The sequence below is a fragment of the Pelobates fuscus genome, chromosome 2, assembly GCF_036172605.1.
Source record: "Pelobates fuscus isolate aPelFus1 chromosome 2, aPelFus1.pri, whole genome shotgun sequence".
Classification (NCBI taxonomy): domain Eukaryota; kingdom Metazoa; phylum Chordata; class Amphibia; order Anura; family Pelobatidae; genus Pelobates; species Pelobates fuscus.
The window spans coordinates 250,544,749-250,572,380 of NC_086318.1; the positions used below are offsets into that span (position 1 = coordinate 250,544,749).

General features: G+C 41.6%; 1 protein-coding gene across 1 annotated transcript in view; it reads right to left on the reverse strand.

Annotated features, from left to right (window-relative positions):
• PLG (plasminogen) overlaps positions 1-27,632 on the reverse strand; it is a 131,910-nt gene that overhangs the window by 41,630 nt on the left and 62,648 nt on the right. Inside the window, exons 7-9 of the mRNA XM_063443337.1 lie at positions 23,588-23,706; positions 14,492-14,654; positions 5,338-5,459 (exon numbers count right to left, since the gene is read on the reverse strand). Of these exons, the coding sequence (XP_063299407.1) occupies positions 5,338-5,459; positions 14,492-14,654; positions 23,588-23,706 (404 nt within the window). The remainder of the gene's footprint in view (positions 1-5,337; positions 5,460-14,491; positions 14,655-23,587; positions 23,707-27,632) is intronic.

The window sequence follows — 27,632 nt, forward strand, 5'->3', positions numbered from 1 at the left end:
TAAAGCAATACCCCCATATGTACCTTTGCCAGGTATATGTGGACATGGAAGGAGCACATTTGAGACACAGCCATTCTAGTTTTTTCCAAACGTAAAATTTTTACGCTGTGCCCATGTCCCATTTTAGAGTATTTTACCAGGCTATATAATCCAAATACTCCATAAAGGCGTACCATTTCTTAAAGAAGAAATCCCAGGGTATTTCAAAAGGCATATTTTGAACCTTGGCGTGGGATAATATTTCCGCTAGCTTGCACCAAGTGTAGTGGTAATAAGCGTTTTTGTTTGCCTTTTTGACACACAAAGTGAGTTTGCACAGTATATTTTGCAAACCTCATGTGTGCTACGACTGTATAATACTACATATGTTGCTCAGCTATGTCGTCTAGGGCGGCAAAAATCCTTGCAACGGCCCTGGTGACATGTCATGATTCCCTTTTATTCCAGAAGTTTGGTCTTTAAGGGGTTAAACTGAAATTGTTTTGGTTATTATAGTGTCCCTTTAATTAAAAGAGAAATTAAATGGAAGTTCGAGTAGGACAACCTAATTCCAATGGGGGTTAAATGTGGATTTTTTTATTTTTTTTGTAATGTAACTTTTGCTTTATTTCTCTCTCCTTACAATATATTTTTAGTTGTATTACAATTTTAATCTATGCTATTTTACATTATATGGTATTGTATATGCCTTAACTACATGTAATATGACTATACAACAATATAATGAGGAGTAGATGAAGCACTGTATGCGTGCTTTAAGGAGTGGACAATATGGAGGAACCAAAAATTTGTAGCTGATTGATTGTTTTGTGGGTTGTACATAATGATGGGTTTCTATTGGACTTTCAGCATCGCAATGAATGCTGAGGTTGATACTAGCAAGATGTACGGAATATATATCTCAAATCCTTCCTTGGTTTATTGTTGGATATACCTCTACTGATATTTATTTGTAATATATTTTTGTTTTGTCATAAAATTGCACGATATTGTTTGCATTGTATTAATTTTCATTATGCATATTTACTATGAGATTTATTTTATTTTCTCCCTTCATTTGCATTAACACTATGATGTCATTATTATTTGTTGCATTTGTGCATAATTATTTGTGTTTTTTTTCTTGTCAATTTGTTCCTGATTGATTTAGGTGGTCCGTGAATTGTTACAGTGTTAGTTGAGTGTTCTTGCATAGCAAGACCACTTAATGTTATCTCACATATATATTATTATTATTATTATTATTATTTAGTGTTCTTGCATAGCAAGACCACTTACTGTTATCTCACATATATATTATTATTAAGTGTTCTTGCATAGCAAGACTACTTAATGTTATCTCACATATATATTATTATTATTATTCTTATTATAGCCAAATTTGCCACCCTAACTCCTCCCACAGTTTTTACACTACATAGACAGTAATGTACCAAAACGTGCGGATTGTTCCCGATTGGGTTGCTATTACTTTGTGGAACGTTTCGCCAAATGGTTCACGGAATATCGTCGTTCTTGTGGCGAAATTGGTTCCATAGGAATGAATGGCAAAATGTTCAAAACTAGAGTGGGAGCTGGCAAAAGCAGAAAAATCAGGACATGATTTCTAAACTGCCACCACTCCCTCATTTTCAAGCCCACTTAAACAAATCTTATATCAAAATGTTCAGCTATCCCTGCTGCCACTAAAAATGTCCAAGGCTAAGCCAAAGTCCTTATAGTTTTCACAATATGACCATTTGTTTGCAACTCACGCCGTCCATTGACATTGATTGAAACTTCACTCTAGCCAGCTCAAACTTGAAGGGCAATTTCTAAACTGCGACTGTGCCTTTATTTTTAATACTTCAGAGACATACATGCATCAAAATGTAGGTCTGGGTCTTGTGATTCTCACAATATAAAGCTCTTCACTGTAGGATTTATAGTTTTTAAAATACGACAGTTTGAAGATGGCAACCGCCAAAATCCTCTGACCTGTGCCAGGCTGGAGCAGCAAGTGAAGTCGTAGACAGGGCCTTTTGTACACCTGCTAATGTTTTTATAAATGTATGTTTTAATGTAACTGTGAAGCACTTTGGGCAACAACGTTGCAATTAAATGTGCTATATAAATAAATAAATAATAGTTACTCCGCCCACTCCAGTTGTAGACTACTGGTGGAGGCAAGAACACTTCACACAATTTCCCCAGAAATTTTAGCTTTTCTAGTTTCATATATTAATCATGTATTAGTTTTTTATATATATATAGAAGTCACACACAGAGGCACACAAATATGCTCTACTGGGGACACACATATCCATCACCATCCTTGCCAAAACCCTAATGGAATATTTTTCAATAATGAGAAGACTATTTAAAACGGCAAAACAACAGAAATGATTGTTTCCTTTGGTGTGCACATTCAATTTTTTAAGTCCAGAAAATATCATCCAATCACTTATATTTGTTTGTTCTTATTTACATCTATAATACATATTTTCAAATATCTACATAAGTAAATTATAATATCGTTACAAATAAAACAAATCCAGGCAAAATCTATAGAGAACCCAATGAAATTCTCCAGAAATTCTCTACAAGTCTGCCATGCAATAAAAATGTGCAATCTCAGGAAGCTGAAGGAAGGACACAATCTAATGAAGCTGTTTAACAGATGCTGTTATACTAGCTTTGTCCTGTTGGTATGTCTGCTCATGTATTGGAACTGCATCTGAAACCAGTTTGTATCTATTTGAAGAAATATTTAAAGTTTATAGGGTCCGCCCTAAATAATAATAAATGGGGAAAAAACAACGATAAAAAGTATGTGTCAGTATCATGCCAATTATTTGTTAAATAGAATCTTCATGGCAAAACCTAAGATTTTAATTTTAGATTTTACTGTACATGTCAGAATTTTCATTGAGACGTAATAAATGTGTTAATTTATATTTTAAAGTTTTCATTACTTGAAATAGGGTCATTCACACCTAACATCAAAACGTAACATCATATTAAATGATGGCTTGAACTGTTCCATGTCAACTTCTGAATGTTGTGAATTGAATTCTACGTTAATAATAAAGAAGTTGGATTGATCAAGACAGTTAAAAATAATAATTATTATTAGTAATAAAAAATTCACGTTAATCAACATTAGTAAGATGAGGTATTAAATGACAATTTCCTTTAACACTCATCTTGACATTCCGAAAAACCTCTCAACCGAGAATTAACCACCAAGGAGAAAAACCCAAAGAATGGAACCACGCCATGCAACAAATCCCTGTGCAAGCTGTGCCAGCACATTTGTGTAAATAACATAGTCACTTAGAAAAACAAGATATATATTTTATGAGTTCCTGTGACCTGATACTAAATACACAACTTTTAGCCCCAAAACCCCAAAACATGTGTTTAGGTCTGTGAACCATTACATCTGTACACAGACAACCATTTCAGCATTAATGGGTCTCCCTGGTATTAAATTGACTGTTGGTTAAAAGGAAAAAGCATAAAATATTTAGCTAGGCATTCATTCACTATATTTATATACTTATTGTTAGAATAAAAAAGCAGACGTTTTCTCTTGAATGTTCTTGAAGGTGGATTTTTAAAATCTATTATTTAAAGAGTAGATGATGCATATAAGTACCATCTGTACCAGCATGTGATTGCCATATGTCGTTTACTCTTACATCTACTAAATCTAAAGTTCAGCTTGTTGATCTACATTTATGTGTACTCCGTATTTGTGTTTTTGTATATAGCTGATGCAAAATTTTCATCGAATGCCCAATCCTAAAACCAATGTTATATTTATGTTTATTGAAGCACTACATTTAAGAGGGTATGGTACTGTTTAAGTTATGTTTTATCTGTCTCTGATCTCACCACACTTCTACCATTCATGCTAAATGGACTAACACCATCCTGACCATAACCCTAATTTATTAAATTTGGCTTCCAAATCTTGATTCTAAATTCTTAAATAGATTTTATTCTAACCATAACTACTCATTAATGTGATTTTTATTCCCAGGGCCTCAATAATATATTCATGCATGTCTAACATTACTGTCAGTTTAATTCCTGGACCATGGACACAATGTGGAAATATCATGACATCCGCTGAGCATGCTCTGGTGCCCCACATCCATGCGCGGCTGGTTCACATGCTGCCTTTTCAGCTCTTGTCTCTATCCCATGTGTCTGCTGTCTGCCAACTGGGGCCCTTTTATGGCACTGTCTTCCCATCGTCACACAGACATTGCGCTCTTGTTCTGGCGTCACATGACAGCCACTGACCAATAACGTGGTTATGTTTTTGTGCCCATTTATCCTGACTGTGTTTTTATCCCATTTTGAGAAAGCCACATCGGCTAAACGTGTATTTGGATGTTTTATATTTACTTTTACTACTGAATAAAGAATACTTTTGGACAAATAGACCTGGTTTGTGCCAATTTCCTTTAAATTTTATTTACCATTTTAAAATATATTTGATAATATATTTCCTTTGCTACTTGGCTTTTTTCTTCTAATCAAAAGAAATCTAAAGGAAATGATTATACCACCAGAGCTGATACCATCGAGCAGTATCCCACCAGAGCTGATACCATCGAGCAGTAAGCCGAGCTGGGGATCATACCACCAACGCTATATCAATAGAACATTGTTTCTGCTCAACACTTGTGAGTATTACTTGTATCGCTCTTATATTCTATTTTATCACAATTGACAGCACTACTGTTGACTTTTATCTACCCTTTGGAGCTTTGGATTACCAGACAGTGCTGTCAGATACATCTTCCCACATCCCATAAGTGGGGATTATATCGCTGTATGCTCTTCACACCAGAGCTGGCCATAGCTCTTTTAAATGTGAGTTCTCTACCTCTTGTTACTTTCTGCACTTTTGGACTATAGACGTACTGCACTATTGGTTGCTTTCTGCCTCTTCTCTGTTTCATATATACGAACTAACACCTTGAGAGGTATCCACTCCCATTGAAGAGAATACATCTTATCAAGTTTCCCTCATTATCTACTGCTACTCTAGCGAGACCTCATACCCTTTCTAAGACTATTTTATTTGTATTGGAACAGCCCTACTCCATCTTTTTTGTGTTGTATTTGATCCATTGAAGGATATCCTTCACTTGGGTTTCTGCCCATTCTGCATATATTGTGTGTTGATTAGCGCTGAATTCCTGCTGTATTCTGTAAGTACCATGATATGTCAACTGCATGTCTCTAGATTCACAGAGTGGGGAACCCACTTGTTCCTCTGCAATTCAATTATAATTAAATGTTGCAATATTTCACATAGCAATCTTGGATTTTTTTTACCTGCAGTTGGAGCATTACAGCTAGGTATTTCACAGTATTCCCATCGTGAGTCACTGTCTGTGGTATAGCACCAGGGCAGGGTCTCCCCATCTGGATTCCTACAGTAGTTTCTCTCTAGATTCCTGAAATTGGTGAGGTTAAAAACAATGATTATGAGCCATTATGTAAACAATGTTTGAGTCTATGGGGTTTCTTCAGTAAACAGTGATCAGCTGACAAGTGAATTCTGTGGTAAAGTAGCCAGGACAATTTCTCCCTCCAAATTGCCAATTTTGAAGTTCATCATGTCAATTGAGAAATGCTTTCCTATGGACTGATTGAATGCGCACGCACCTCTTGCCGCGCATGTGCATTCGGCGGATGACGTCGGAACAGGGAGGAGAGTCCCCAACACTGAGGGAGCCCAGCACTGGAGAAAGGTAAGTGATTAACCCTTTAGCCCCTCTTGAGTCCGGTGGGAGGGGGCCCTTGAGGGTGGGGGGACCCAAAGACCCTATAGTGCCAGGAAAACAAGTTTGTATACTATAGTGGCCCTTTAATAATAAACTTCTGGAATAAAAGGGAATCATGACATGTCACACGTCATGTGTCCTTAAGGGGTTAAGCACAATTCATTATTTAGTGAGTACATCCCTAACAGAAAACAATGCAATTGGTACTCATATCCAACAATAAAAGCAAAACACAGATTACAGTTTATTATACATAAAACAATGCCAGCATGATATTTGCTAAAATGTAATTATTTTTTAACAGCGCATCAAAAAAACTAATATTATGATTCAATCCAATAATTATTACGTTCAGTCCAATTCATTGTTTCTGCAAGTAAAGTAACACAACATATAATGGACTACATTTAAGACTTTGAATACTGTTTCTTTAATTCCAAACTAACATTGTCATTTGAGAGAAATTTTACATTAACAGACATTCTGGATATTTTCTGTCAATTAGCGTTTTAAGTGGTTTTACATTTTTAAAACAATGTAACCTCTCAAATTTTTTATATGCCCTCTACTTTCTGATTTCCTACTGGATTAATACCGTCTCAGAACGTTCCATCTCATTTGATGCATGTGTTCTGTGACAACTTGTTGTCCCATAGTCCGTTGTGGCGAAAGTAACCTCGCCACTTGTGCTTGGAGGGGTCTGCTTGCCAGCCTCTTGCCCTGCGACTATGGTCCCTGGGCTGTATTGCCCTTCAAAAGCTCTGTTTGGGCTTATTGGATCTTAAACTACTCTTTCTGCCCCTTTAAGTTACATTGGAGCAGTTCTGCAACTTTAAATTGGCACTTCGGATACAGACGAAGTGCCGAAGTAGTCGAAGTGGCCGCCATACGACAAATGAACACGTGGCGATGGCCATTTTAAGTCAGTCAAACGCGTTCAGCGTCGAGTTCATGGAACTCAAATCAGACACTGGACGGCGTGAACACCGCTGAACTTTACCTTCTCTGTACTTAGACTGGAGTCGAACGCCGTTCGACCATTCGAACGGCACTTTAACCCTGACATTTGCACGAACAGTGACCGTTCGCCTGTTTGAACTGAACTTAACATAGGAAATAGACTGGCTCCACAGCCAAATTCTCTGGAACTGTTTTGGGCATGAAATCATGCGTGCGGTCGGTCAAAAAGAGACTTCCATGGAACTTTTGAACCCCTGCTCTGACCTGGGTGATTTTGGATATGTTGTTCACCCAGATCAGGGTTATCAGGGAATGTAATATTTAAGGGGGTATCTTATGTTTTGGGATGTTTTCTGTACTTTGGGGAAAATGTGTGTTTTTTCTGCCTGTGGCTAATTAGGTTGATGTATTAGCTGTTTTAATTATATCACAGGCAGAGGGGAGTGATTGTTTGCTGTATGTGGGAGTGTCGGTCATTACAACAGTGTTCCTATTGATTTGTGTTCTTTGTGTGCCTGTATGCCATTGGTCCAGGGGGGTGTGCCTCTGGCCTGAAAAACTGTATAAATTGTGAGTGCTTGCTGCCATTAAACAGACGTGCTTTACCCCTTCATGAAGTCTCGGCTTATGCTTGGGGGATTGGAGAACTAAACTCTGCGGATTGCTATAATCACACTATACTCCCCAGAGTCAGCTCTTGTAAGAGCTGTTATTGTTCCTGCCGGTGCAGCTGCATCACTTGAAGTGGGGTCTGCAGTGCTGATGGTGTCGGGTGGATGTCTGGAAGTCCTCGGCAAGCACTAGGAGCATCGATTGACAGAGGTACTCAGTCGCAGTGCCAGGCGGTCCATCACATCTGTGATTTTGTCTCAGTGGGAACTGATCTTTGTTTTTAAAGTTTCCATAGAATTTCAAACATTGTATTGCTCCATCATATTATGAAAGTGGCTTTGTGACAAACACAATTTTTTTTTTTTTTTCAATTCTTTATTTAAATGTCGACCGGCACATTGCATCATATTACTTTTGGCCTACGCAGAGGCCCAATCATAAGAATCATCTTAATAGTTGCAATACAGAAAGGAAGGGTATGTTAGTGCATAGAAAATACTTCGCAAATGGCTTGCGCAGAAGCCTTTCAGACATATCTTTGTGTTGTGCCGAGTCCACATGTATTTAGATTTCGTCTCAGTTCGTAGGTACATACATACATCGATGACTATTGTGCATTGAGACATATACAAGTAAAAATATCCATCAAAATATAATATAATAAAGTAAGGTAATATATGTACAGTATAAAACTAAAACTGTAAAACCTGTAACATTGGGTATGTCATGCTGTATATTGTATCTTCAAGACTGTCGGAGTTGGGATTATGCTTAGTATGTTATATGTCATATTGTTCCCAGAGTGCCCAAGTTTTTTGGAAGGAGGCATTGGAATCGCGAACCTGTGCGGTTAGCTTGTCCATCAGGTAATTATCCCTGATTTTGGAGAGGACTAGGGAGATCGGGGGTACTTCGTGTTTAATCCAATATTGTGCTAATGCTCTACGAGCTGCCAGGTTAAGCATATTTAACAGTTTTTGGTCGTGTTTATTTAGCCCCTCTGTTGGCCGTGATAGTAGGAATGCCCAAGGGTCAAGTGTTATCCTGCGTTGCAGAATATCCGAGGTTAGGTCTGTAACTTTTCCCCAGTACTCTTTAACCTTGACACAGTGCCACCACATGTGGATGTATGTGCCCTTTTCTCCGCAGAGCCTCCAGCAAGTGTCTGTGGGGCTTAATTGCATATGGCATTGTTTAACAGGGGTCGTGTACCACCGAAGTAGTATTTTGTATGATTGCTCCTGGAGGGCCATGCATACGGAAACTTTTGCATTAGCCTCCCAGATATCCTGCCAGTCTGTCCCCTCGAATGTCTCCCCTAAGTCCGTCTCCCATTTGTCTGTGTATGTCTGATTGCCCCAGGTCCCTGATTCTAGGCATATATGATTGTATAATAGCGAGATTAGTTTGGTTGGCATACGCTCTTGCAAGCAAATTTTCTCATAGAAAGTGAGCGGCTTGGCTATTGCCGTTCTGACTTCTCTGGTCTGTGCGAAGTCCCGTATCTGGAGATATCTGAAGAAGTCACTTGTTTTTAGTGGGGCCAGGGATTGTAGATGTTGGTAAGAAACTAATTGGTTGTTTGAAAACAGGTGTGTGTAGCGTTGTAGACCTGTGGCCTCTATGCCCTGAAACTCTTGTGCCCTCAGTCCGGGTGGGAATGCCCTGTTGCGCAAGACCGGAGTCATTGAGGACTGTAAATCTGTTAGTTTAAGTTTCTTTGCGACCCTGTCCCATAAGCTAAGGGAGTTAAGGATTGCCGGGCATTCTGTCCGTAGGAGTACTCTGTGTTCTCTGGGCACCCACATAAGAAATTGCGGTAGGTCTGCCCCAGTCATGAGGGATTCTATGTCCACCCACCTACGTTGGTTAGTCGGGCAGTGCCAGTGAGCTATTTGAGCCAATTGTGCGGCCGTGTAGTAATGGTGCAGGTGTGGCATACCTAAACCTCCCCTCCATTTAGGGTTATACAGAGTTGCCTTGGCTATCCTGGGTCTCTATCTTTGCCATATAAAGGCATCTATTGCCTTTTGTGTGCCTGCTAGGTCATTCTTGGTGACCCGGACTGGGAGCGCTTGGAAGAGGAATAGCAGTCTTGGCAGTATATTCATTTTTACTGAGTGTAACCGGCCAAGCCATGTAATCGGCTTGTCTGTCCAGTTGTCTAGGTCTGTCTTAAGTCTGTTGAGCAGCGTTGTGTAGTTGTGTTGGTAAAGTGCTTTGTGGTCCGCAGTTAGCCTGACGCCTAGATATGTGAGTGTGGACGTAGACGTTTTGATGTGGTGCGTTCGTCTAATGTATTGTAACTCTTGTTCGGGAATGTGAAATGGTAGCGCTATTGATTTGGTGAGATTGACTTTGTACCCGGATAACTCCCCGTAAATTTGAAGTAGTTTTTCCAGATTCGCCATTGAGGGAATCGGATCTTCCAGTGTGAGGAGTATATCGTCCGCATATGCTGCTGTTTTAAATTGCTCCCCCCTAATTTGTACCCCTTTAATATTTGGATCAGTTCTGATGAGATGCAGGAGTGGCTCAAGTACTATCGCGAACAACAGCGGCGACAAGGGACAACCCTGTCTCGTACCATTGCTCACTCGAAATGGTGTCCTCGGGGCGCCCGTTATTATGGTTTGTGCCTGTAGGTCTGTGTATAGGGCTTTTATGGCAGTGATGTATGTGTCCGGGAAGCCTTGTATTTGTAATAAATGGAACAGGAAAGACCATTGGACCCTGTCAAAGGCCTTCTCTGCGTCAAGGGACAATGCCAGGGCTGGTGACTTAGAGTTAGACATGAGCCACATCAGATCAGCACCTCTGCGTGTATTCTCGTATAATTGGCGCCCCGGCATGAAGCCAACTTGGTCTGGGTGTATTAATTTTGGGAGTAGTGGGGTTAGTCTCCTCGCCAATATCTTTGCGAATATTTTTAAGTCCGCGTTTATAAGTGATATTGGTCTGTAATTAGTGGCTAGTGTACCGTCTTTGTCTGGTTTGGGGATTAAAATGATGTTGGCCATTGCCATGTCGCGGTCTGGAGTGCCGCCTTGGAGGAAGTGGTTGTATAATTTGGTGAGGTAGGGGGCTAGTTCCGGTTTATATATTTTGTAATAGCCCATATCGTACCCGTCAGGGCCCGGTGCTTTGCGACCTTTAAGGGTTGCTATCACCGATTCTACCTCCTCCTGTGTGATGGGGCTCTCCAGGGTGTTGGCCTCCACTGTGGACACCTGGGGGAGGTTTAATTGGGACAGGAATTCTGTTATGCGTGTGGTATATTGTGTCTGCGCTTCCCCTTCTCTTGGGGTGTGGTTGTATAGTTTCTGGAAGTATTCGGTGAACGTGCTATTGATGTCTTTCGGGGTGTGTACCAGGTCATTGGCAGCGGTTCGTAGCGTGGTTATGGGTTTACGCCCTGGTCTGGGTCGGAGGGTCCGTGCTAGTAGTGTGTCCATCTTGTTGGCTTTTTCGTAGAAAAAGCGCTTTGACCAGACTAAGGAGCGTGCTATGTCTGCTATGGTGAGTTCTTTTATAGCGTGACGTACGGTTTGTAGCTTTGTGTATATGGTGGTTGTGGGCGCCTGCTTATGTCGTAGCTCTAGTTTCCTCATTGTGGTTTGTAGTTCTAGGAGGCGTTTCGTTTTGGTTTGTTTTTTATGTGTGGCTGCCTGTATGAGGTGTCCCCGTAACACCGCTTTGTGTGCTGCCCACAATGCGGTCGGGTTGATATCTTCCGTGTCGTTAGTGGTGAAATAGTCTAAGATTTTCAGTCGGGTAGTGGCGGATATGTCGTTGTCAGTGAGTAGGTCCGTGTTGAGTCTCCATGTCCATGCGTTGCGATGTTGGCCTATGCCTAAGGTTATAGTCACATCTGCATGGTCCGACCATGTGATATTGTTGATTTCTGAGTGTATTAGTTTAGCCATGCCAGCTCCGATGAGGGGAAGGTTGTCTATTCTGGAGTATGTAGTGTGGGGTGCGGAGTAGTATGTATAGTCTAAGGTGTCTGGGTGTTGTAGTCTCCACGCGTCCATTAGTCCAGTGCGTTGTAGAAAGGTATGGAGGAGTTTGTCCTGACCCCCTCTCCCCTGTGAACGCTGAGCCCCTATTTTAGAGCTACGGTCGGTCGCCGGGCTGGGTACGGCATTTAGGTCTCCTCCCACCACCATTATGCCTCCCTGTAGGGAGGTGAGTAGGGATGTTATTGAATTCCAGTAATCACTATCTGGTTTGTTGGGTGCGTACAAGTTTACTATGTGCAGTTTGGTATTGTAGTAGTTGCCGGTGATGGCCAAGTATCTGCCTTCAGAGTCCTTCTGTGTGTGTGTGACCGTAAAAGGGCAGCGCTTGTGTATGAGTACGGCCACGCCTGCGTGTTTACGTAGCGCCCTGGCCTCGTGGATAATGTTGTAAATGTTATCCCCTAATTTGGTTGGCGAGGCCTTCGGTATGTGGGTCTCCTGTACCAACGCTATGTCTGCTTTTTTTGCCTTGAGATCACGTAGGAGCAATCTGCGTTTGGTAGGTATGTTTAGGCCTTTGGCGTTAATGGATAAAATTTTTAGCGTCATGTGCCCATTACTCTCGTGTGGCGTGTGATTGCTGAGTGTGTTTCTTCCCTACCTGTCCGTTGTCTGTTGGTCACCCTCTCTTCGACAGACTGCATGTCTTGGCTCTCTAACCAGAGCTGGTTCCTACCTCCAGTTGTGTTAGTCATACCCAAAATCATAAATAAAAACATGAACATAAACATAAAGTAACTGTTAACCTTTGGTACATAGTAATATAACAATTTGTGCACACTGGTCTTACAACTTGCCAGTGTCGGGTGGGGGTGCCCCACACCTTCGCAGGTCCAAATTTTCTCCTGCGAGGGGGGGGGGGGAATCTCCAGTCCACTGTGCCTCAATGGGTGCCCCAATGAACTGGTAGTGTACAGCATGTTGGGGTACTCCGTGTGGGGGTCATCATATCACAACATACAGTACACAAGCACACCCCACCTCCACGGATCGCTCTTTCAGAGCTGGGTGCAAAAAATTAAGTCCCATGTAGAAGACTTTAACTAGGCAAAGGCTGCATACGATACCGATTAGCTGTCAGCGATGAAGTGTACGACAGTTCAGGTGAGTCTCTCTCTCCTTAGGAACCGGGTCCCGGCAGGTTGGGAGAGTGAACCATAGGTGGTCGTGAGGTGACCGCTGAGGGTCTCAGGTGTGGCGGTCCGTCGAGGCTTTAGCTGCTTTGACGACTGTCCAGTCTGCGGGTAGATCTTCAAGCTCGGGCGGTGTTTCTCTGGATAGGGCAAAGCTTCTTGGTGGTTCTATCTGGAGGCTCCTAAGGAATCTTAGTGGGTCCCCTCCTGGTTGCAGGGTGTAGGTAGTCCCGGCCTTGAAAGCCACCAACTTGAAGGGGTGTCCCCATGTATATTTGATTTCCCGCTCTTGAAGCAGAGTTGTCAGGGGTCTCCAGTTTCGCCTGCGTTGCAGTGTGGTTGGGGAAAAGTCCTGGTATAAGGTGATGATAGCGTTTTGATAATTTAGCTCATTGGTCCTAGCATACTTCATCACCGCTTCTTTTGTGGAATAGTAATGAAAACGGATGATGATGTCTCTCGGTGCCTGTCCCTCCGTTCTACGGGCTCGGAGCGCTCTGTGTGCTCGATCGATTGCCCAGTAGGTATCAGGGATGTCTGGGAGTAAGTGCTTGAAATACTGCTCCATTTTGCTCACCAGGTTCCCTTCCGCGGCTGTTTCGGGGAGGCCTCTAAGTCTCACATTATTGCGCCTGGAGCGGTTGGCGAGGTCTTCCACCGTGAGTTCCAAGTCACAGATCCGCTGTTCCATTGCTCTTGAGTATGATGCGGTGTTGTTATGGGCCTGCGTGACCAGATCCATCTTTTCCTCTAGGGCCGCCGTCCGGGCGCCCAACGCCTGGATTTCTGCCTTGACCTCTCTCATGCTGTTGGAGATTTCCTTGGCAAGGAAGCTTTTCACCTCCTGAAGTTTAGCCAGTATTTGTGCAGGGTCCCCTGGTTGCGTTTCTGGCAGGTCACTGCCTGTGGTAGAGGCCGGGGAGAGGGATCCACGCGGGCTGTGCTGGCGGCCATTTTGTGAGGCCTGTCTCCCTCGCGGCGTTGTTAGCATGTCAGCCACCGATCTGCCGGTTTCTCTCCTGTCGCCCCTTTTTTTCGGGTCCTGTTTCAAGCCGGAGTGTCTGCCTGGCATAGTGGAGGGTGTTAGGCTAGTTTTTTGGTCTCGATGCATATGGCTAGTGCCGGATTAAGAGTGGATTCGACGGAGCTCCGGAATTATCCCGGTCGGTGTCTAGGCCACGCCCCCCCGACAAACACAATTTTAAAAGATTCTTATTTATTCTTAAAGCATCACTATAGAGCCAGGAACACAAACATGTATTCCTGACCCTATAGTGTTGAAACCACCATCTAGCCCCCCTGGGCCCCTCATGCCTCCACAAATATATCAAAATCTTACTGTATTCAAGCTTGAAGCTGTAGATCTGCATGCTGTTTGCCTCAGAAAAACAAGCTGACTGCTGACATCATCAGAAGTGGTAGCCTGATCCAATCACAATGCTTCCCCATTGGCTGAGACTGACAAAGAGGCAGATCGGGGGCAGAGCCAGCAGGATTCAAACACAGCCCTGCCCAATCAGCATCTCATCATAGAGATGAAATGAATCAATGAATCTCTATGAGGAAAGTTCAGTGTCTGCATGCAGAGGGTGGAGACACTGAATGTTTGGATCCATTTTTGGCAGCCATGACCCAGGAAGGATCTCTAACAGCCATCTGAGGAGTGGCCAGTGAAGTTATCACTAGGCTCTAATGTAAACACTGCATTTTTTCTGAAAAGACAGTGTCTACAGCAAAAAGCCTGAAAGGAATGATTCTACTCACCAGAACAAATCTAATAAGCTGTAGTTGTTCTGGTGACTATGGTGTCCCTTTAAATATAAATTAAGCCTAGACATAAATACCAGTGTAAAATAAATATCTCTGAAATGAATGTGGGGAAATGTATTTGTAGTTGCCCACTACATGTGGAAAAGCATATCTTTGTTGTCACATTGTAACACTTGCAAACAGTTTTTAAATAATCAGAACTTACTTGCAAGGGTAGTTCTCTGGGGTTCTGGAGTGTTTATGAGGTGCCTGAGAACTCCAAGATTGACATGTTTTTCCTGATACAGTAACAGCAATATTTCCTCTGTATGACTCTCCCTTACCCGAAAGGCATTGCTCTCCCGGAGTGGATGGAGGTGGTTTTGTAGCTTTTATTTAAAGAAAAAGCAAAAATAGTAGTGGTTACATATGCAAAACTACGGTAATATTCATTTCAATGACAAGCATAAAAAATTAAGTAAAGGAACATAACCACTACAAAACATTGAAATTGCTTTGGCGCCAAGAGTGCCTAGGTGCCTCCCCCATTGTATTTTAGTCGAAAGCCGGGTCGGCGCTACCTATACGCAAACTAGGTGGCCGACTAGGGCGCTGCTTAAGGGGGGGGGCGCTGCTTCAGTGTGTATCTGTATAGGTCAGTGTGTGTCTGTATAGGTCAGTGTCAGTCTGTATGGGTCAGTGTGTGTGTCTGTATGTATGGGTCCGTGTGTATCTGTATTAGTCAGTGTGTCTGTCTGTATGGGTCAGTGTGTGTATCTGTATGGGTCATTGTGTGTGATTGCATGGGTCAGTGTGTCTGTATGTGTGTGTCTGCATGGGTCAGTGTGTGTAAATGAGCCTGTGTGCGTCAGTCTACATGGGTTAGTGCATATGTGTCAGTTTGCATTGTCAGTTTGTGTCTACTTGAGTCAGCGTGTGTGTTAGTCTGCATGATTGGGTGAAGCAAATGGGACGGAAAATTTGTTTTCACCTAGGGCGCAAAAAATGCTTGCACTGGCCCTGTTGAAAAGGCATTAGAATGGTTTGCCTAGTACTGCTCTCTGCCTTTACTACAATGGTGAGCAGGAAGCTCCTAAGCAAGAGCTTCCATTAGCTCTCCATCCCTAAGCCCTGCAGTGTAGGGCTAGTCAGAGAGCTTACGGCAATCTGTATGAAGCACAGGAGGTGGGGAGTGGAGCCTGGCATACTACTGGCAAGATGTCTGACCATTCTAAATAAGTTTGGATACTTACAGTGAGGGTGGGGGTTGCAAGGGCACTCATGGCACGATAACCAATAAAGCAAACTGTAGTGGTTATAGTGCTTGGGGTGTTCCTTTAATATCTCTATACATATTGCAAAATAGCTGTGACTATTCTATATGTTGTGTTTAATTTGTCTCTTTGCAACACAAATATCTTAAGATAAGTCAAAAACGTTTGTAAATTGCATTACAAATTCATAATAGATTATATTTACAACCAAATGTAAAAGAACAGCTGGCTCACCGACATGTACATGGTAGTGCTTTAACTAATGTGAAGAGGGCCCTGGTGCAAAAAAGAGTGGCCAAAAGGTAGATCCTGAATTGCTGGATGTAACGGATCACCAGGCACCCCGACTGGGTACCTCCGTTGATGGATGCTCCTCGTGCTTCCCGAGTGCTCCAAGCACTCCACTTGCAGCTTTCATGGGGTCTCGCCGTCTCCTACCCACCCTGGACCTACGACAAGACTCCAGGCTCCAGTGGGTGAACCTCTCTTCCTTCTGAGCGCGAAGCAGGAACTAGCTCTTAAAAGAGCTTAGTGATTATAGCCAGGAGAGTATACAGAGTATAGCAATCCCCCAGTGTAGATGCAGCCTTTTCCCCCACACATGAGACGAGGGTAAAACAGGAACTCTTATAATACAATGTTTAACCTATATGTCCAACATATCCCCAGATAGCTTGGATGCGAGCGCTCAATATGTCTGAAAAGTGCCCAATTCTCACGAATACAGTTGGAACGCCATGTAGTTAAACAATAGCAAGGGCTCATAAGAGATTGAAGAGGGACAAAGCAGCCAGTTTCAACTGGTCTGGCAGTGTCCCTAGGACAACGCCCTGCTGGAGAACAATAGGACAGGAAAAAGGGGGAGGGAAGAAGCACATTTTCCCATGGATTTAAAGGGGCAGAAAAGGTGTTTTAAAATCCAATAAGCCCAAACAGACTTTTTAAATGGCAATACACCCCATGGGCCATAGTCACAGGGCAAAAGGCTTGCAAACAGGCCCCTCCAAAACCCAGTGGCGAGGTTATTTTCGCCACACTGGACATCTCCCACAATACTTCCCAGCTGTAGATCTACCATTTGGCCATCTTTTCAGGGTTGTATTAGTGTGCAGTGACTGTGTGCATATAGGTGCGCTTTTTTATGGAGGATGTATATGTGAATGTTTGTATATTTGTGATGTTGTCATGCAGGGGTGTATTTATGTGTAGTATTGGTGTTTAAATGCAGGTGTATGTTTGTGGGTTCAATTAGTGTTGAAATACAGGGGTCTGCTTGTAGAGCAAAATAACACAACACGCAAGATGAACCAAAGTGTACATTCGATCCAGGCAAAACCTGACTTAGGGACTAAACCCCCATAAGATCATTTAGCATCCACAACATTGTTACGTCTTCCTTCACACTGGCTGTTACATTTGTTGCAGGATCCATAAAGGGAAACATTTTATGAGCATCTCTGCATTATCACACCTATTTATTTCCAGCCTTTTGCACTCTGGCTGTTACACTTGTAGTGAGAATTATAAGGAAATATAGTCTAAGCAGCCCTTGCATATTACAGCCAGCTACTTCTAGCAACTATTAATTTGCAATCTGAAGATCATGAAGTCTTAATAGTGGCTGGTCAGCAATAGATGTGGGGCTGGTCCCATATGACTATACACCGATTTACCAGCTGAACAGGAAATAGGCTTTACTACTGAAGATGTTTAAATTTACAGTTAGTTACAGGGCCGGTGCAAGGAGTTTTGGCGCCCTAGGCAAAAAAAAAAATGTGCCGCCCTATTCACTCCACAGTGGTCCTGTAGGTTTAACCCGACAAGATAAAACATTACCTTACCTTGAAGGGTTAAACATTCCTCTAGTAGTGTCACACTGACACTGTTGGACGTGCATAGAGCTTGCCACTTACGCGCATCAAGTCCCCAATGGTCCTATATGAGGAACATTGGATTGTACCAGTGTTGTCCCATCAGTGACATTGAGCGAGATAAGGAGGCAAGCAGTAAATCCCCCCCCTCCCTTTTTCTTTAAAAAAAAAAATATATATATAATTTTAGTGTGGGGGGGTGTTTGAATCTAAGTAGGACAGCTACACTATAGTATTTGGAATACAGGTTTATACTCTTAACACTATAGTATTCTTTTAAAAGTATTGATTTAATTTTTACGAAAATGGTCCTTTCTGACCAAATGCAATTACTGATACATACATACATACATACATACATACATACATACACACACAGCCTTACGCACACTCATTCACTTACTCACTCACACTCAATGATCCACACAATCACAATTAGTGACCAATGCACCAACACATTCACTGACTCATGCAGAGTGACACACACACACACACACACACTGACTGACTCAAGCAGACATAAAATGACCTGTGTTGGCTGACACACACCGTGTGTGACCCATGTAGACACACACACTGTCCCCAGCAGACACACTCACACACGTCCCCAGCAGACACACACACGTCCCCAGCAGACACACACACCATCCCTAGCAGACACACACACTGTCCCAAGCAGAGACACACACACACACCGTCCCTAGCAGACACACACACTGTCCCAAGCAGAGACACACACACACACCGTCCCTAGCAGACACACACACACTGTCCCCAGCAGACACACACACAATATGTCCCTAGCAGACACACACACTGTCCCCAGCAGACACACATACACTGTCCCAGCAGACACACACACACACAATATGTCCCTAGCAGACACACACACACACACACATACACTGTCCCTAGCAGGCACACACACTGTCCCCAGCAGACACACACACACACACACACACACACACACACAATGTCCCTAGCAGACACACAAACACACTGTCCCTAGCACACACACAAACACACACTGACCCATGCAGACACACACACACTGTTCCTAGCAGACACAAACACACACTGTCCCTAGCAGTCACACACACATACACACACACACTTGTCCCTAGCAGACACACACACACACACATACATAAAAGCATTGAAACAACACTTTCCTATGGGGAGGACCTAATGCGCATGTGGGGCTCTCTACATACTTTCATTAGACCCCCTGTCAGATGACGTCAGAGGAGGTGGAGAGCGAACCCAGCACCAAGGGAGATTGTGGTTGGAATCCAGTGCGTTTGTTAACGCTTACAGTGCTGGGGGGCATGGGGTATTGCCGAGAGGTGTGTGTGTGGGAAGGGGGGGGGGGGGGGGAGGGTGGGTGGGCAGAGGGAGCTATAGTGTAAGGAATACAGCTTTGTATTCCTTACACCAGGGTTTCCCAATTACTTTTTCACTTGGAACCCTTTGACATGGTATAGCAGAACTTTGGAACCCCATCAAAAAAAAATGTTTGCCATAGAGTAGCGCAGCGCAAACCTTTCAATGAGCAGAGTGTAAGTTCTCTTTTGCTGCTAAATTCTTTTTATATCTGGTTTAATTGTTGACAATTGTATTTGCATGTCTGCAGTTGCGTCAAGTCGATTTCAATACTTTGTTTTTGTTGCAGAGTAAAGCGAGAATCCAGTTTCACATAAGAATGTGCTGGCGAATGGCAACAGAACTTTGATTGCCCACTTGGACAATTCCTGGTATTCTTCGCGTAAATTGCCCTAAAAAGCAATCCGAGAAACTTCTTAAAATTTTTGGCTTAGTTAACTGTCAGAAGTTATATTGATCAGATTCTCAATATCTACAGCAGAAAAATTGTCTGGCTTGTCTTTTATGAATGGATTTCGGATCCACTCATTATTGTTTTCATTTAAGAATGGAAAATACGGATTAATAGATGTGATTAAATGGCGAAGATCTACAATTTCATTGTGAATTTCATCTTCAAGTTCAATTTCTGATTCTTCAAGAAAATCCTCAAGTGTTGGCAAAGAGTTCAAATTATTTTGCTCAACAGATGAGGTCCAAAACTGTAGCTTACGAGACAGTGAAAATATTTTCTCTCTTGCATTAAAAATATTAGTGTTTTTTCCTTTTAGTGATAAACATACATGATTTAATTTTGTGAATATGTCTGCAAGATATGCTACTTTGGATAACCACAGAGTGTTTGTTAATCGATCAGATAATGCAAATTTATGATCCTGGAAATATGCAAACGACTCTTGACGCAAGTCAAACATTCTAACAAGGACTTTACCTTGTGCTAGCCAACCGACATCTGAATGCAAAAGGAGAGCAGAGTGGTGAATGCCCATATCTTCACATATAATTTTAAATAGTCGTGACTGTAATGGTCGACTTTTTTTTTTTTATTCATCTGGACCGATTCGTCTAACACAGTTTTAAGTGAGATTCAAATATTTTTAGCTACCAGTGCATGTTTGTGAAGAACACAGTGAGAACTGGTGCTGTTTTTTGCTACGTTTCTTATTCGTGTCACAGCGCCTGCCACTTTCCCAACCATTGTTTTGGCACCATCACTGCACACATATACACATTTGTCCCAATTTATACTGTGTGTGTTCATGAACTTCTAGATACAATTAAAGATGTTCTCACCAGTGGTATGAGTTTTCAAAGTTTGACACAGAAGCAAGTCTTCTTCAATCTGTTTGTCAAAATTATATCTAACAAAAAACAACAAAACTGAAAGTCCTGCAACATCTTTGGACTCTTCTAAATGCAGTGAGTACCCATCACATTGATGCAGTGGAGAAATTAGTTCAGTATAGATGTCATCAGCAAGATCATGAATACGGCGCAAAACTGTGTTGTTGGAAAATGGCACAGCTTCAATTTTTTTTTTACTCAACTTCTCACTTAAAATACATGACATTATTTCTTTGGCACATGGTTTTATTAGTGATTCCCCAATTGTGTGTGCATCTCCTGGAAGTGCATTGCGGTAACTCACTCTGTAAGAAGCTTCTGTGGCATTTTCATTAGCATTTTGAAATGTTTTGCTCATAAATTGTTTACTCTTCTGACACTCCTTTAGCTTTCACTTAAAAAGTCAATGTCTTTATCTTTGTACTCTGCGTGGTTTTGCTCAAAATGATGACGTAATTTAGCAGATGCTAAGGAACTGTTTGGCAATATTGTATTGCAAAGTACGCATTGTGCTTCAGGATAATCTTCATTTCTGGCACTTGTGAATCCAATTGAGAAGTAGCTATCATCATATTTTATTTTATTTGTTTAAGAAGAAGATTGGCTAGCATTGTGTGCTTTTCCTTTTATTTTTTTGACTTGTCACTTGCTATTTGAGGAACAGTAGATTTCAGGCATGTTTTCTGGATTTTTAGTTGTATCGTCTTTCTGCCGAACAAGTAGAAGTAGTAATAATTGTTCTCTGAAGAGTTCCCTGCTTTAACCAGCTTTCCAAATTCGTGGTTGTTTATTGGTAAAAACAAAACAAAAGACTTTGAAAAATACAGATCTCACAACCTGACTGAAAAGGATGTTGATTTGGATAACACTCTTAAAGGAACTGAACTTATGCAGGATTCTTGAGTTAGACTTGGAGCAAAAAGATTTGAACACTTTGAAAAATACAGTTAACAGTTTTTTGCCTCTCACAGAGTTTTTCAATGCCCCTGGCAGAGCCTTTTAATGTCCCTTAAAGACCCTTTCAATGTCCCTAGCAGAGAATTTCAATGCCCCTGACCGTCTATCAATTCACCTGACACAGTTTTTCAATGCCCCTGAAGGAGTCTTTCAATGCCCCTCAAAGAGTCTTTCAATGCCCCTGACAGAGAATTTCAATGCCCCTGACAGAGTCTTTTAATGCCCCTCAAAGAGTATTTCAATGCCCCTGCCAGAGTCTTTCAATGTCCCTACCTAACAGAGCTTTCTTTTTCCCTACCTAACAGAGATTTATTTTTCCCCACCTAACAGAGCTTTATATTTCCCTACCTTTCTATCTGACAACAACAGAGCTTTAACTATCAGCTCCACTCTCCATCACTCCTCTACCACGAGTGATAGAAAATGGCTGACGGCAGGGCTAGCTGGCTGATGGCTGGGCGGGCTGGCTGACGGCTGGGTGGGCTCTCTCATTGACGAGCTAAGTCTAAGTGGCTGGCTGATGGCAGGATGGGCAGCAAGGCGGGCTCTGACAGCAAGGCAGGCTCTGACGGCAAGACGTGCTGACAGCAGGACGGGCTTAAGATCGCGCAATCTCTGCAGTTTCCGACCTTCCGGGAACAGCAGGTAGCAGAGGGCATGTTGGATGTCGCAAAATGCAGCGGAACCCCAATTTTGTTCTCGAGAAATCCGCGGAACACCAATTGGGAAATGCTGCCTTACACTATAGTATTCCTTAAATTGTTTTATGGTAACCACCAGGTCCAAGCTGATGCCTTTTACTCATGTCCTCCTCTTTTTCACCATTCACTTTGTGTGCTTACTGTTTTTGTATTTTGAACAAGTCCATACCTAATAATGTTTATTTATTTGATTACAATTTGTGTACATTTAGGGCAAATCTTTTATATGGAATGCTTTCATTTATTTGATTTTGTCATTTGAATGCAGCGGGGCATTTGTGTGTAGTGTTTTACAGCAGGGTTGTGTGTGCATAGTATTGGGGTGTAAATGAAGGGGTATGTTTGTGTGTATTGTTGGAATTTGAATGCAGTGTTGTCTTTGAGTGTAATCTCGGTGTTGGCATGCAGGATCATATTCACATATACACATACATTGTTACACACATATATATATATTCCACACAAGAAAACAAAGAAACACTGCCACATGCAGATACACACACTGCCACACAGAGATGCACAAAGAAACATACACACAGGTACAGTCCAAGATATACACATTGACACACATGCACAGATATACACACAAAGATCCTGACACATACACAAACAAATCCCCAAACACTGACACACATGCTCAGATCCACACACTGACACACATGCACAGGTCCACACACACAGATTGAAACACATGCACAGAGCCACATACTGACACACGTGCACAGATACATACACAGGTCCTCAAACATTGACACACATGCACATATACATACAATGACACACCCTTTGAACTGGCCTCCTTCCAAGCCCAGCTCTCCCTGCTGCAGTCCTGCGGTGTGTACTTGAGATGATTAGTCTAGCTACATAAGATCATCGCTGCAACCCGGTTCCATGAGAGCATCCCTGCTGCTAAAGGCCCTTCCTTGGCCAAAAAATATTTGCATCTGTATGTTGTGGCCAGGGTGTCAAGAAAGGGGCCTACGGCACCTTCAAATATAATTGGTCTTGGCAGGCCCCTGTCCAGCTGAGACCCTGGTGCACTCACACTGGCTGCACTGCCGGTACTTGCAACACTGCACATGGACCACTAATACACATACAGAAACAGATACAATGTTGCCTTTCATTTGTGTATTGTATATATAGAGGATGAGCTATACCAGGTTTAAGAAGAAAATTACCATATTTAGGCTACAGTACCATTACTAGGAAAAAAACTCTTATCCCATAAACCCATGTACGTGATCATGGAATAAGTAGTTTATCCTCAAAGAGCAGTTCATCCCTTAGGATAAATTGAACTGCTTATCCATAGCCTAGCCCTAGGTCACTTTAGTAAATCAGGGTTTGTACAGCTCTCCGCAGTGCTGTAGTCCATACATATGTGACCTGCAGCTCAGCTCTCTATTAAGAAAGGAGAAATAACTGAAGTTGTACTTCAGGTATGCAGGGGCTTCACACAAGACATGGACACAATTTACATAAAAGCCCAGAACACTTGTTCCAGACTGGCTGACAAGTGCCAGAAGTGCGGTTACATTCTGAAAAATGCCATATATCTCACATCCGGGAGCATTTTAAGCTGAAATGGCTATAGTCATTAGAGTAACCCTTTTAAATATGCCAGTAATCAGCTTTACAGTGTACTTAGTAAGTGAACCTTTTGATGCTTTCAGTTTATACAGTTTTACAAAATACACATAATATAATAATATAATTCTAGCACTCATGAATTCATTCATCATCATTACTAATATTATAAGTAATATAATAATGGTGGGTTCAAACTTACCACAACGCGGAATATTGCAGAATTCCCATCGTTTGCTTGGGTTGGTAGTAAAACACCAAGGGCGAGGTTCTCCATCTGGATTACGGCAATAATTCTTTATAAGGTTCTTTTCTGGAACACTGAACATAAGAACATTATTCAGGAAAGTGTGGATGGTGATTCTAAGAATTCTATACACAAATGAACAGTCAGTGAAGGTTAAGACGTAATGCACAAGTACTTGTGATTGGTTGGGACTCACAACCCCTCACAATCAAGATCATCTTTACCATAGCTACTGGATTAGCAGGTCTATTTTTCTATTGAAGTCTTTTAAAAATATATTTTTAAATTGTGTTGCTCTATTTATATTGTTCTTATTATATTTTTATTATTATATATATTTTTTATAACTATTTCAAAGAACATGGTTACTTGGCATCACTTGAGTCTGGGATATGGTATATATTGAAATATTTCAGTTTATAGTTTTTTGTAATGGAAAATGCGTAGATGACTGTATTTATGCACACATTTATTATGAGGCATGGAGAATTGTAATACTTAATCATATGTAAGCACCTCGAACTAGGTCACCTTGTTAACACAATGAGTGCCCCAGAAACTGACTCTGGATGCTGTTTGGCAGTATTAGTGTTATGAAGACTAGGAATTCCTGCCATCAAACCTGGGTAGTTGACTACTATATGTATTATTAGGGGTTAAACTGCACTCAGAACTTTCACATGCTTGGGCCAGGAGATGTGAGTACTCCTGCATCATTTGTTAAATGGAATTATGAGGCATGCTTCTCATTCCATTGTAATACTCTGTTATCTTGCTGCTCACGGGTATAATTGTCTGACTGACCTTTGCCTCTATAAAACTCATCAGGGGACCTGAACTCAAGGCGGTCATCAACTGCCCACTCACATTTTCCATTTTATTTTTTCGAAAATCTTCTGTTTTAAAATGAACTTACATCTGCAACTGTTCCCCCTTCTTTCAAAACCCTTTCTTTGCAGTGGTTTCACCCTGCCTAACTGAGTTTTACAGAGTGGCTATGCCTGATACCTCTGCAGATACAGTTGGCAGTTTGGATAAACTGATGATAGAGCGCTGTTTTTTTTCCAAGTTGAAGGATTGTCACTGATGCTACAAACTGTATGAGTGGGTAAGCTTTGTTCTCTTCAGGATGGAAGGAGTGAGTGATTTGTCAATTGCCCATGCCTACTCGTTTTTACCTGACAAAAAGAAGTGACAATACTGCAGCATGGTTAAAAACAGTGCCCTATAGCATAGAAACATAGAATGTGACGGCAGATAAGAACCATTCGGCCCATCTAGTCTGCCCAGTTTTCTAAATACTTTTCATTAGTCCCTGGCCTTATCTTATAGTTAGGATAGCCTTATGCCTATCCCACGCATGCTTAAACTCCATTACTGTGTTAACCTCTACCACTTCAGCTGGAAGGCTATTCCATGCATCCACTACCCTCTCAGTAAAGTAATACTTCCTGATATTATTTTTAAACCTTTGTCCCTCTAATTTAAGACTATGTCCTCTTGTTGTGGTAGTTTTTCTTCTTTTAAATATAGTCTCCTCCTTTACTGTGTTGATTCCCTTTATGTATTTAAATGTTTCTATCATATCCCCCCTGTCTCGTCTTTCCTCCATGCTATACATGTTAAGATCCTTTAACCTTTCCTGGTAAGTTTTATCCTGCAATCCATGAACCAGTTTAGTAGCCCTTCTTTGAACTCTCTCTAAGGTATCAATATCCTTCTGAAGATAGGGTCTCCAGTACTGTGTACAGTACGCCAAGTGAGGTCTCACCAGTGTTCTGTACAATGGCATGAGCACTTCCCTCTTTCTACTGCTAATACCTCTCCCTATACAACCAAGCATTCTGCTAGCATTTCCTGCTGCTCTATTACATTGTCTGCCTACCTTTAAGTCATCAGAAATAATCACCCCTAAATCCCTTTCCTCAGATGATGAGGTTAGGACTCTATCAAATATTCTGTACTCTGCCCTTGGGTTTTTACGTCCAAGATGCATTATCTTGCACTTATCTTGACACATTAAATGTCAGTTGCCACAACTCTGACCATTTTTCTAGTTTACCTAAATCATTTTCCATTTGGCTTATCCCTCCTGGAACATCAACCCTGTTACATATCTTGGTATCATCCGCAAAAAGACACACCTTACCATCAAGACCTTCTGCAATATCACTAATAAAAATATTAAAGAGAATGGGTCCAAGTACAGATCCCTGAGGTACCCCACTGGTGACAAGCCCAAGCTTCGAATATACTCCATTGACTACAACCCTCTGTTGCCTGTCACTCAGCCACTGCCTTACCCATTCAACAATATTGGAATCCAAACTCAAAGATTGTAGTTTATTGATAAGCCTTCTATGTGCAACAGTGTCAAAAGCCTTACTGAAATCTAGGTAAGCAATGTCTACTGCACCACCCTGATCTATAATTTTAGTTACCCAATCAAAAAAATCAATAAGATTAGTTTGGCATGATCTCCCTGAAGTAAACCCATGTTGTCTCTGATCTTGAAATCCATGTGTTTTTAGATGTTCAACAATCCTATCCTTTAACATGGTTTCCATCACTTTCCCCACTACTGAAGTAAGGCTTACTGGCCTATAGTTGCCCGACTCCTCCCTATTACCTTTCTTGTGAATGGGCACAACATTCGCTAACTTCCAATCTTCTGGGACTACTCCTGTTATCAATGATTGGTTAAATAAATCTGTTAATGGTTTTGCTAGTACACCACTAAGCTCTTTTAATAGCTTTGGGTGTATTCCATAAGGTCCCATTGACTTATTTGTCTTTACTTTTGACAGTTGAAATAGAACCTCTTCCTCTGTAAACTCACGTGTAATAAATGACTCATTTATCCTTTTTCTTAACTGAGGTCCCTTTCCTTCAATTTCATCTGTAAATACCGAACAAAAATATTCATTGAGGCAGTCAGCTAGACCTTTATCCTCATCTACATACCTTCCTTCTTTTGTTTTTAATCTAACTAATCCTTGTTTTACTTTTCTTTTCTCATTTATGTATCTAAAAAAAGTTTTTTGTCCCCCTTTTTTTACTGACTGTGCTATTTTCTCTTCTGTGTGTGATTTGGAAGCTCTTATAACTTGCTTAGCCTCTTTCTGCCTAATCTTATAGGTCATTCTGTCTTCCTCACTCTGGTTTTTTTTTTATAATTACTAAATGCTAACTTTTTGTTTTTTACTATTTTGGCTACATCTGCGGAGTACCACAGTGGTTTCTTGAATTTTTGCTTTTACTGACAAGCCTAATGCAATTTTCTGTTGCCTTCAGTAGTGCAACTTTTAAATAATCCCATTTCTTTTGGACTCCATTTAAATTGCTCCAGTCTGATAATGACTCCTTTACACATATTCTAATTTTAGAAAAGTCTGTTTTTCTAAAGTCTAAAACTTTTGTTTTTGTGTGGTGTGACTCATATATTTCTTATATTAAACCACACTGACTGATGATCATTGCCCCCCCTCCTAGTTTAAATACATCCTAGCAAAACCTCTGAACTGCTCACTGAGAACATTTGTTCCCTTTTGAGAAAGATGCAAACCATCTTTTTTGTACAGTTTATTTCCATTCCAAACAGAGCTACCATGAGCAATAAAGCCAAATCCTTGCTCCCGACACCATTCACCAAGCCACAAGTTAAAGTCCCTAATACGCATCCGCCTGTCGTTCTGAGTGTTATGCACAGGCAGAACTTCAGAGAATGACAGTGTGGAAGCAACCTGCCGTATATCATTGGCAAAAACACAAAAAACTTCCTTAACCTCTGAAACCTCATTGCAAGCCAAGTCATTTGTCCCTAAATGGACAAGTACATCCAATTCCCCTTCCTGCTTTGCTTGCTTAACAATATTACAGATATGTCTCCTGTCTCTGTGAGCAGTAGCTCCGGGAAGACACCTCACAAGACCACCATTGTCCATCTCCACACCTCGTATGATGGAATCCCCCAACAACAACTGCTTTCTATTAGGCCTCA